Raw genomic sequence first — 12,203 nt, 5'->3', positions numbered from 1 at the left:
ATGTGAATGTAAGTTGATTTTTGGATAGAAATACCTAATTACAGTGAATTTGTGAGGAAAAAAATGTATAAATGTTAACATTAAGTGCAAACACTACTGTTGAATTTTAAAAGTGTATATTCTGTGCATTTAAAATTCATTAGAACAACAAATAATTGGATTATTCATACTGCACACACCAAAAGGGTATTTTCACTGTAAAACAACCAAAAAATCAAATGTTGCACCTATGATACACTATCATTCTTTAAGTCATTATTTCACAGATTACTCATGCAATCAAAGATTTAGTAAGCAAAACCCCTGAAAATCTCGGCAAGTATTATTTTAATGTCACTTGTAACCATAAAATAGCTACATTAAAATCATGTACATTTGCTGCAGATAGTATATCATTGGTGCGGAAAAGTCCCTTGTTTATTATCACTCGATAGCTTTTAAAACTGTAATTTTAACTGTGTACGGTGCTACACATAAAGTTGCTAGAGCAGTATTTTGAACCAAGAAAGAAACAAAAGAACCTGTTCAGGTTCGGTTTTCTGCCTTCTAATCTCTATCCCATAAACTAGCAGTATTCTCCCGAGTTCCAGCAGTCAAGCTGCTAAAATACAACCAAAATATAGCTATGGGGGAAATATACTTTCCAATACGTCACGGACAACACCCCCGACCAGCCCTCTGACGTAATGACTGGTGAGGTTTATGATCGTGCTGCATGATTCTGCGCAGTAGCGACAGCTGGCTGAGAACAAGCCGGGTGGGCAGACGGAGCGTCAGCAACATCCCAGCTAGCTAGCTACCTAGCTAGCTGGTTTTTTTATTTTTATTGATACGACACGAACTTGTTTTTTTCATAATGTACCTATAGAATATAAGATCTTAAGATGACACAGAAAGATACATTATTACATCTCTTCGCTGGAGGGTAAGTTTTATTTTTAAATTAATTATGTTTGTTCTAAGCCTGTACCCAGCTCGCTAACCAGTTCAGCCATGCAAGATGATGAAATGGTTGGAGCCTGTATCACTTGTCACCGCTAGCTTGGCTAGATAGTCTTTTCCCTGACAATCTTAACATAATTCATCAGCATAATTAATATAACTCACACCATGATGTCGTCACACACTGGTGAGCCAATTATAGAATCGGATATTACCTACTATTTAATAATACTAACCACACGACGTTGGGTTATATTTCTAATTGAATGCTTAGCTAGCAAGCCAGCTAGCTGCCTTGTCAAAGTTAAGGTTGCTCAAGGCAGTTTCCTGATGCGTTGACTCGTAAAATGGCTAATAGCAGCTTAGCTAGCAACCTCAAAGGAACACATGAAGGTGCGCTTGTTAGCCAGACAATGTGACATGGTGGAATTAGCCTAGATCTAAATCGTCCCAAGGTTAAATAGAGTTAATACTCAGGTTTCTGACATTGTCTAGTTTGGCCTTCATAGACCGGCTAGCTAGCAAACTCGCCAGACCTCTTTAAGATGGATTAAAACAATAGCTAGCTAACTTGATATCGGGACCAGACGAGGTTTTTGACGGTGAAGTTAATGGCTAGCGAACGAAGTTCCCTGGCTATTCTAAAGTCGGGGTTCAAGTAGATTGTTATAACAATATATATATGTGTATATATATATATATATATATATATATATATATATATATATATATATATATATATATATATATATATATGTATATATATACACCGTATACGGTGCACCATCAGTACATATTGATTCGATGTTATGGGATATTCTGTGAAATGATAGAGGAATTTCTAGTTTGAAATATTATTGCAATAGTATAATTATAAAAAGTATTGTTGGTAACAGGCCACTATTTGTTGTCAATTATTGCACAGTTCATTCTGCTATGTGGGGCTGTATAACCACTGCTAGGTGGACATTTTTAAGTGTCTGTTTTGCCATGAAAGTGAGTTCAAAAGAGGTGCAGTTCATATAGTGTTCCTCGTTTTACATAACAGATTTTAGACGGTTGCAATTTACTGCCTGCGCCCGGAGCAGTAAAGCATTTTTTAAAGAAATCCTTTATTCTGTCCTTGAAATGCGTTCATTTGTGTTTAACAAAGAATGCAATATTTCGCTGTGTCAGATACAGTAAATTAGCCGAGACCTGACACGAAGCTGTTGCTCTAAATTTAAGCGAGCTGCGAGCTCGCACTTTTTCAAGCACGTCTCTCACCAAATTCAAGGCAATTCAGTGATGTGAGACGTGTTGGTGGATGTTGATTTTTAAAAACGCAAGCGAATACGTTTCTGCTATGACTGTTTCCTGAAGTTCCTTCACATCTGTTTGCATCCATACCTCGCTAAAGCGATTTGTTTGAACCTCTCTGCTTTGGTTAGTTTTGTGTTTGCCATGTGGCAAGTTGGGGGTCAGTTTGGGCAGTTATGTCTAAGCACTCTCCAGACTCATCTGTGGTATGGCAGGTGATGAATATTTTTGTTTATTTCGCCATACTCTATGCTGAATAACACCTTTATAAGAAAATTAGCTTGGTGATATTCCTTATTAGTAAATGACAGTTGAGTCCCTAATACCACAAATTTGCGGAATACAACTCCAGTAAAACGCGCTTTTGCTTTGAATTACGCAAAAATTATGTTGCGTTGCGCTAACGCGGTGTTTGCCCTCCGTATCGAACCGGTTTCTTGACTTTTTCCTCGTCGCGGGAAGCCACTCAGCGTGGCAGGATATTTCAGGAGTGTCGGCGCATTAATCCAAGTCCATTTGTGAGGCATGTGGGAGTTGCATAACAGCGAACTGCTCTCGCTCCTCTGCTAAAGAATGCATTTTATGAGGCTGCCGAACGTTAATACCACATGTTTTGTGTATTTCCTGTTGCTGAGGGGCTCATGTGGCACAGGGATTGGCACCTGGCTTTTTGCAAGCTTTTGTGTGTGGTGCACTGTGGCTACTGCCCTTTGATGCTGTATCTCCTTGAGACTAATTCTTGAGACAGAATTAGTTCTACCCCTTAATCCCTCTCACCGTTTCAGCCGCCTTTCGAAACGTTTCCCTTTATTCAGTTTTCAGTGGGGTGAAAAAATGTTCGTCCAGTGTGAATGTCATTGACTGCACATTTACCAAAATAAATCATCATCATCCAGTTTCCTTTTTTGAATACATTTTCAGTTGTATCTTTAGTGGTCTTTGCTCAAATTGTCAGGGTCTTTTGATATGACTGTTTGTTTTTTTTTCAGTCATTTATTTAAAAAACAGTTGTGTTATGTATGTGGGAATGTGAGCATTGGCGCTATTTTGTGTTTACCTTGCGGACTAGCATATTGCGACTGAGTTCCAGATCAGCGTATTGATATGTGTTGATTGAACTTGACGTTGAACAGTAAAAGTTAGCAGAACTGCGTCTCCGTTGTCAGTCTCCCTTATTGCTGTTATATCGAAGTATACAAGTTGTTTGAATACCTGAATTGTAAACGCGATGGAAGTATGATATTTTGCAACAATTAAGCAGTTGTTTTAAAAGAAAGATTCATTTGATGGTTGTTTCCCATTTATATGTTGTTTTTTGGTGTAATTTCTTTTGACTTTCAGGTGTGTTTGCTAGGTTTTGTTTTTACTAGTCAGAGTAAATGTAACTGGATAAACGGCATGAGTAGTCAGAATTCCAATTTTGTAACTCCTGGGGTTAAGTGCCCCAGGTTATTTTTAGTCTCTTTGTGCTATAATAAGAAAAATACAATATTATTTCTGGGAGAAAAAAAGGTAATGTAGCTGAAAACAGAAAAATTAAATGAACCGTAGTTTTATGTTTGTCGATTTAGTTGTATTCAGTTGTATTGTGCAAAGTATCAAGAAAATTCAGTATAGAATGAGCATATAGCCTAGTGCCAGGAAAAAAGCAAAGACTATCTAGGAAAGAGGGAGAAAAACTGCTTGTAATCATAGTTTTTCCTGAAAACATTTGCTGTAAAGTAATCTATTACAAGGGATTTTGATAATTTTTATTTATGTATTATATAAACATTTACAAAAATGTGGTGGCTTTCTTTGTACTATGACTTGACTTGCAACCTGACTTCTTTGGCTGTACATTGTATTAGAGATGTATTAATAAAAGAAAACATGAAAAGAATGGCAAGGCAAATATATTAAGGGGTCTAGTCAAAACATAGGAGTTCTGGTAGTCCACTAAGACATTGTTCTTCCTACTCTTGTTTTCAATCATAAAGTGAAGTTCATTCATAAGCAGCTGCTACATTTGTGACTGGCTTTGACAGTATTAAATTTTTCAGTTATAACATGATGGTTGATATTTCCTGATGTTGATTGAAGTCTTTCTTATTGCTGATCTGTTCATTTTGCTTTCTTCCCTTGTCTTGACCCCGCCTGGCGTGAGTCCCAAGCCCATGCTTTGAGAAACCGGTTCAGCCGGTAATAAAATGCATTGAATGCCGCTGTACGTGTCCCTGCATTCTGAAGGACTTGCCCTTCACACGCTTGTGGCTGTGTTTGCAGGTGTGGCGGAACGGTAGGGGCCATCATGACCTGCCCCCTGGAGGTGCTGAAGACCAGGCTCCAGTCTTCAGGGATCTCTCTCAGGCCTGTGTTTCAGGTCCAGCTGGGCACGCTCAACGGCGCCAGTGTCATCAGGCCTGGACCTGTAACACCGGGTCTGCTTCAGGTTCTGCGGTAAGCTGCCTTTGCCAACAGATAATAACAACAAAAACACAGCATCCTTAATGTACTTCAGACTGTATTTAGGCCTTTACACAGACTTATCGTTTTGTTAAATTGATTAATGAAATGGGGAAAAAATGTAGCCAGTATGCAGGCATCAGGGATGGATTCCTGTACAGCAGAGTTTAGGGAGAAAGGAATCTGAACGCCCTGCTCATAGAACTGTGCCCACAGGAAGGTTGGCGAAGATACAGGTTAGCTGTAGAGTCTGTGGCCTAGTTCATCTGCCAAAACACAGTGGCTGCCCCATCTTTCACACTGGCAAGGTAACTGGACTGCAATATCTCTAATAGGATGGCAGCGAGTGGTAATCCCGGGATTACACAGGAGGAGAGATTAAAAAGGGACGCCTTGATGTGCTGACCCGGCGTGGCCTATCTGCAGTGAGGGGTCAGTTTCAGAGATGACAGGCGGAGGCTGCAGTGTGTTATGTAAATCGCGCTGAAATGTGCAGATGGGGGCCCTGCCGGAGGCTATTTTAGGGGGCACGGCCATAAGCGAAGTCATGTGCCAAGGCCTGCCCAGGAATCTGTGCAGCGGTGGGACTTCTGCCTTCTGTGGTGGTTTCAGATTTCTCTCATCCAGCAGTGGGCCTCGCTGAATGAACTGGCTCTGAGAGCCAGGCATTTAACTTAATTAAACTTTATCAAAATGATTCCTCTTGAGCTAATGATTGCTGACACGCTTAATCATAATTTGAAAAAAAAATTCACATGGGTGTTGTATGTTCTCTGAGTGCCCCTTTGAACATGTTGCTCTCATATAGTTGAAATGTGTGCAAAGATGCATGTTCTATTTTCATTTGTCATACATTGTCAAACTGTTGAAAATGTTACTAGTCAAAGCCCAATACAGAGACACACATCTCTTTTGAGAGACCTCCAGTTTAAAAACGTCCTGATAAGAAGTTGCATGTTAACCATCTAACTGCAGAGTGCACTTCCCTGTTGGACACAGGCAGCTTTTAAGCATGGTGAATGTTGTACTGTACTGTGAAGTTACATTGCAATAAGAAAGTTAAACAGAGGATCTGACGCACTATCATTCACTGGCTTTAAGTAAATTATTTACTCTTTGTTTAAGTTAACTGGCCTTCCGGGGGGGGCTACGTGCTTCTCTCTGTAGTCTCCTGTCCTTAGTCTCTAAAGTTCAGTCTTTATTTTGGCAATCAGTGTGTCTTTGTTTTCTCTGGGACTCAGCCATAGAAGCCATCTGTGTTTTGGTGAACATCACTATTGGCACAAGTGGCACTTCCTTGTGTCTCCAGAAGAACTGCATTCTAGTAAGCGCAAAACAGCACAGAGATCATTTCTGTAATCAGTTTTAAATAAAAACAATTTTTTTGACAGTCGTATGTGAATGGGAAACTGTTTATACACAAGTGTAACTAGTAACAGTTTTGTAATACATCAGTGAATTAATATTTACTTTGAATAAGTTATTGTTCTAAGGTGGTTTAACAGTACACTGTCACCTCCAGTAGCTCTTTGTGATTGTATTTGTGGCTTTACATGGCTTGGAAGAAGTGGCAGATAACATACAAGCTGTAACGTCCCAATTGTAGGAGAGATGTCATAAAGCAAGCATTTACATGAGGAGCTGATATGCCAAGTAATATTAAGAGCAGGGGTTGTGAGGACGGCTGGGGACTTTTTTTTTTTTTGCTTTGCTTCACTGAAATGCAACTTGAAATGAAATGAAGAAAGCTTTCTCCTTTTGAAGGACCTAACTCTTATTGCAGTTAGTTGTTCGTGTTTGAGTTTGTGCGTCTTGTTTTTGAGGCCTCAGAAGCACATTTGAGTTTGTGTTGTAAGAGTCAGGATGCTCAAAGGGCAGGAACTGCAGATGTTGTCCAAAGTAAACACATCCGCAGGGGACTGGGGTGTGCATGACAGGGCAGTGTGAAGAGAAGTGTTGTTCGGGAAATCATTAAAACGGTGAATAGCGGTGACGTGTGTTGAGCTAACTTTAGCTTTTTAACGGTGCGGGGGATTTAAAATTTGAATGTTCTCTTGTTTTTTTTTCCTGCTAATTTCAGTTACCACCAAACTCATGATGAATGATGTGTTGTGTTAAAAAAAAAAATGATTTCTTAAATTTGTTGAACAAAGGACAAGCACGATAGGCCTTACCCTCTCCCTAAGTGTTTTCTTTAGCTGAATGCAGGACCAGGTTGTTTCATGTTAAAATAGTAATACAAAAATATAGTGAAATTAATATGTGTGCAATCAACCAGCAGAACCTCATTGTCTCCATATCTTCTTTTTTAGCTCAATCCTGGAAAAGGAGGGACCAAGATCACTTTTCCGAGGACTAGGTCCAAACCTAGTTGGTGTGGCTCCTTCAAGGTAATCCAAAAGGGCTTTTTCTCCAATGTATCACACTCTGGCCAGAAATAAAGGGTTAAAGGCTCATGGGGCACACCAGTGATGTTCACAGTGTAACCTCTGGCACTGGAATCTTGATCGTGCCTCATACTGTGAGTGCTGTCGTGAAACCCGTCTCGGAGCGAGCAAAATATGTTGCTGGTACAGGTTTATCCTGAGGGAGAACAGAGCGGGGTAAACAGCTCCCGTCTGCTGCTGTTGGTTCGTGAGAAATTGTCAGCAGTGTTCATGGAACAGGATTGCCTGGTCTGTTTTAACAAGTCACACTGCCTTCCTGGTCACAGTAGATTAGATAAACAATGACTGGACACATTTAGGACATGCCCTGTTTCTTTCTTTTTTTTTTTAAATATTATTTCCTCTCTGTTACCGTTAAAAGTGACAACCAGCTATCGAGTCAGCTAAGGTTTTAGTTTCTGTATTAAAATGAGATTAGACGTAAATTTTCCTTTAAGTGCACTTTGTTAAATCATGTTTGGCAGACCTTCCCTTCATTGTCGGTGACAGTTTAAAATCAGCCTTCCTCCTGTCCTTATATACAAAAACACAACAAGAACATTTGGTTTTAGTACAGACATGCAAACTGAAAGATCACTAAACAATGTTTTTTTTTTTTTTTTTTTTTAAATTCCCTGTTGTCGTGACTTTTACTTATTCAGTAACATGCTGCTGTTAAAAGGTTTTAGTAGATAGGGTACACTCTGGGACTTCTGTAGTTGGGGTTGGCCGTGTGATTGCTGTGGTATCCAGCTGTAAAGCCCCCATTGAAGGGAACTACAGCAAAGCTCTGGATCCAGCAGCATATTCAGCCCTTTTCTGCTGGTCTGAAGCAGGCTGTTCCAGAAGCGCATCAAAGAGAGAGATCAGCACTGTACAGACAGCGCTCTGGAAACCCTGTGTTTCGGCTTAAACCGAGGGGGTGGGGGGAGGGCTGGGTCAGGCCAAATGTGCAAAGCTATAAAAACTTTTGTAAAAAAAAAAAAAATACCAAATTAATACACGTAATAAAATTGTGAAAGCAGTGGCATTTCTCATCTCCGCTTGTTGCATTTACTAAAAGGCAGGGGATGTGTTCGTAAAAGACATTTAATTTTTTTTTTTTAATCAAAGATAAGGCCAGTGATTCAAGCTGCCTTTGTCAGTGAAATGGTGTTATTCAAATGGCAGCCTTTTATGCCTACCTATGAAGCAGCAGTGCAGGTGTGCAAGATAATTAGAGAGGTATCTCCAGTTAGTACATCTATTTTTAGTGAAATCTACACCCCCCTGTTGCTAACCTGTTCGGTGAAATAAGAGAAGGCAGCAGTAGCAACGGTAGGGGTGGCACATTCTCACTTTGAAAAGGCCTAATGGAAAGTCCTAATAATGCCCTTCTCTCCCTTCTCTCCTGTCGCACAGAGCCATTTACTTCGCTGCATACTCCAACTCGAAAGAGTGTTTCAATGGCATCTTTGTGCCCAACAGCGGAGTGGTGCACATGTCCTCAGCTGGATTCGCAGGTGAGATGGCAGTAAAAAGTCAGCGTTTGAGCAAAACCGAGCCTTAAATTTCATTATACAGTGTAACACACATTGGGTTTCTGTCCCTGAGCTTGGATTTAGTGTCCATTGTTGTGCAAAGTTCTTTTCTCCTATTATGAAAACAGGAGAGGAATGACATTCACTTAGCAACAGGCAGGGTCAAAGTGTTTGTGCTTAGTAATAAAATAATCTGCCTCTGGAGTGCCTTTGAAACGCTACTCCGTGCACAAGGAAATGTACATTTTAATTATAGCCGTCTTGACTCATTGTTCAGGTGGTTCTGACCAGTTAAATATCAGCACTGACAGCATCTGTTTGAGGGATAAAATAATTAACACGGAATGGGTACAGAAAACACAAAAGCCATACTGATTTTCTAAACACACCTCTGCTGCTGCAAAAAAACTGGATATTATTCTGCTGAGCTCAACCTCACACTCTTCCAGAACTCTGCTTTAAATCTCTCCCACCATGCACCAGTCACATGGGTAATACAGCCAGCTGGAAATAGGCCGTGACTGAGAACCAGAGGACTGCAGGCATTAAACTTCATTCTCTGTGAATGAAAAAGGCAAAAGAAATGTAAATACGTGCAATGTGTGTAAATGTAATTTCGTTTTTTTTTTTTTTTTTGTTGCAGCCTTTGTAACAAACTCCCTCATGAACCCCATCTGGATGGTGAAGACCCGGATGCAGCTGGAGAAAAAGTACAAAGTGCTCTGCTTCTGCCGGCCTAGGGAATTCCCTCAATCTCATTCTGTAAACCAGGAAAAAAAACTCCCAATCCTGAACACGATTACAAAACATCAGCATGCCCTGATCCCTCTCTTCAACCCTCTGGGATAATATAGGGCACAAAGTGGATCTATTCATGAACACATGACTTTGTACTGTCTTTCATCAGCAGTTCCTAGTCCATACAGGCCTAGTCCATACAGGCTTATATAATGTATAACTAGTGCTCAAAGTATAGAGAAAGATTCTTATACACATGCATACACTGTACTCATACATGAGTATGTACCCAAAAAGCGTGACCATTTTATGTTATCTTATATACTTGACACATTAGACTGTTAGTTAACCTTAGGAAATCAGAGTACGTGCAGTTTGAACTGCTCCCCGTAACGATACCTTTGATGAAAACAGCCGTCTCAGACCATGAATACCGGTCACAGCTTGCATGATCATTAGCAGGTGACCAGGGCCGAATTATAAATATCCAGCTTGACGCACCAGAGTGCACTCGGAGGGATGGGCTATATTTATACTGCAGAGGTCATTAGTGTCTTGTGAAGCCAGTAGGACTGTGTGACTGTGCAGTGCTGCTGTGAATGCCATAATTAAATAAGAACAACCCCCGCCCCATCCGCACACGCACGCACAGACACACGCACGCCAAGTTGCACAATAGGATCACTTATAATCCTAAAGTACAAAATCTGCTTCTTCAGCACCATAATAGCACAGTCATTTTGACTGCTGGAGGAAAAAATGCAACAACTGTATAAATAAATATCTGTTTATTATTTATTATAAGTCCTCAAATGAAAGCAATGACAGCATGCTCTGTGCCCAGAACAGAGTTTTTTAAAATACGTATGATGCACATGACCCAGGCCTGTGAGACAGAGCTGCTCCAGATATCGCCAGACCGCAGCACTGCACAGGATGTGATCAGATGCAATGTGTGATGGGAGACTGCTCAGCTGACGGTTTGCGGTGTCCTCCCTCCCCTCGTTTCTCGTCTTCCCTCTCAGGGCGCGGGGAGAGAAGAGGATGAACGCAGTGCAGTGCGCTCGGTACGTCTACAGGACGGAGGGGATCCGCGGCTTCTACAGGGGCCTGACGGCGTCGTACGCCGGCATCTCGGAAACCATGATCTGTTTCCTCATCTACGAGACGCTGAAGAAGCACATGGCGGAGGGCCGCTTAAAGCCCAGCAGCGGGAGCGACAAGGGGGCCTCGGACTTCCTGGGACTCATGGTGGCTGCCGCCTTCGCAAAGGGCTGTGCCTCCTGCATAGCCTATCCGCACGGTAAGCAAAGGACCCTTGCTTCATTGTAGCACGACTGTAGCAATTTCTATGTAAAATAATCCAGCGCCACCGTGGAAGCTGCAAGCGTACGACCTGTATCTAAATACACGGCTGCCCCCAGTGGTGACTTTGGGAACTACTTGCCTATGGGAATTACTGACTTTATTGCAGCCACGACTTCAATTATTATGATGGCAGGTATGCCATCTGCCAAGTTCTAGATTAGTAGCCTTTACCCATTACTGTACTTTACGGGACTTGGCACTTTTTGGGGTGTTAATTACTGTACCGATGACAACTTATTTCAAATGGATTAACGCACGTTCATAGTAATAATGTAGGAGGACAGGACGAGGTACTCAGGAGCAAGCTTCTACACCTGCATTTCTACCGCTAGATAGATGAGTGTTAGATGTTAGCATAGTAAGTTCTATTAGTGAGTAAGAGCATGAGTTAAGCAAAGAAATAATAAGGCTCATGGATCTCTTACTTTCTTGTCTTTTTCCACAGAGGTGATCCGGACCAGACTCAGAGAGGAGGGCAGCAAATACAAGTACTTCTTCCAGACAGCACGGCTGGTGGCAGTGGAGGAGGGCTACGCTGCTTTTTACAGAGGACTCATTCCACAGCTCATCAGGCAGATCCCCAACACGGCCATCGTGCTGTCTACCTATGAGCTCATCGTCTACCTGCTGGGCAAGCCCTCTCAGTGACACGGCGAGAGAGAGAACCTGCCGGCCAGAAGGAGGAAAAGTTAAACCCCAAGCACAATGTAGAAACACACTGTTCTGACGGGCGGATGGACACATGGCGTTGCACTTTCTGACAGGCAAAAGGACTTTTCCTTGAAGAATCGGATACAGATTTAACTCCGATCCAAAGACATGGTAGACCCACCTTTTATTTTATTTAAAATGATGCACATTCGTGAGGTTTTTTTTGGTGGGTAAAAAGAACTGCAGAATCTGTGTCTTCTGGCTTATTTAATAATTCAAAGAGAGATGATGGTGGAGAAAATCTCCAAATCGATAAAGACATAGCGCAGTAAATCACAACATAGAAAACAGGTCATTAGATGAAACAGTACTGTAAAATCTAAAACTAAATTATTATTATATTATTATTGTTGTTTTTGTTTTATTAATAGTTTTACTATTGTTTTTTTCTTTTTCGTTTTTAACCAATGTTAATTATCCAAAGACAATTTGATCCACCATCTTGATAGCAGTTTATGATCTTGTATGAAAGCATGTCCAAATGCACTAGAGAGTATATAGGTTTGCTGCAAACATATAGGATTGTTGTTTTTAGGCAAGCATATATAGACTGCATCTTATTTTCCTGTGGATTCTGAGTGTTCATATTCATGCTCTTAGGGTTCAGCTGGGTTTAAATGACCATTTCTGCTCACTCTGCCACCTGTCAATTTTTTTTATATATAAATTTGTCCTTGTTTATCTGCAAATTTACTTTTTTGTGATAGAAAATACTTGTCTTTTACAAAAAAAACTAGGACCTAAATGCATACTT

At 40.9% G+C, this 12,203-nt stretch overlaps 1 protein-coding gene across 1 annotated transcript; it reads left to right on the top strand.

Moving 5' to 3' along the window:
- Nucleotides 1-743: 743 nt before the first annotated feature.
- On the top strand, nucleotides 744-12,124 carry LOC118781420 (solute carrier family 25 member 33). Its single transcript, XM_036534454.1, has 7 exons — nucleotides 744-925; nucleotides 4,507-4,680; nucleotides 6,999-7,076; nucleotides 8,514-8,614; nucleotides 9,276-9,342; nucleotides 10,396-10,673; nucleotides 11,184-12,124. Exons 1-7 carry the CDS (start codon nucleotides 885-887, stop codon nucleotides 11,384-11,386), a joined length of 942 nt encoding a protein of 313 aa, XP_036390347.1. The 5' UTR covers nucleotides 744-884; the 3' UTR covers nucleotides 11,387-12,124.
- Nucleotides 12,125-12,203: the final 79 nt, after the last annotated feature.

The sequence above is a fragment of the Megalops cyprinoides genome, chromosome 7 (assembly GCF_013368585.1).
Source record: "Megalops cyprinoides isolate fMegCyp1 chromosome 7, fMegCyp1.pri, whole genome shotgun sequence".
NCBI lineage: Eukaryota > Metazoa > Chordata > Actinopteri > Elopiformes > Megalopidae > Megalops > Megalops cyprinoides.
Note: the sequence above shows the minus strand (reverse complement) of the source record. Positions and strands in the feature narration are given on the sequence as shown.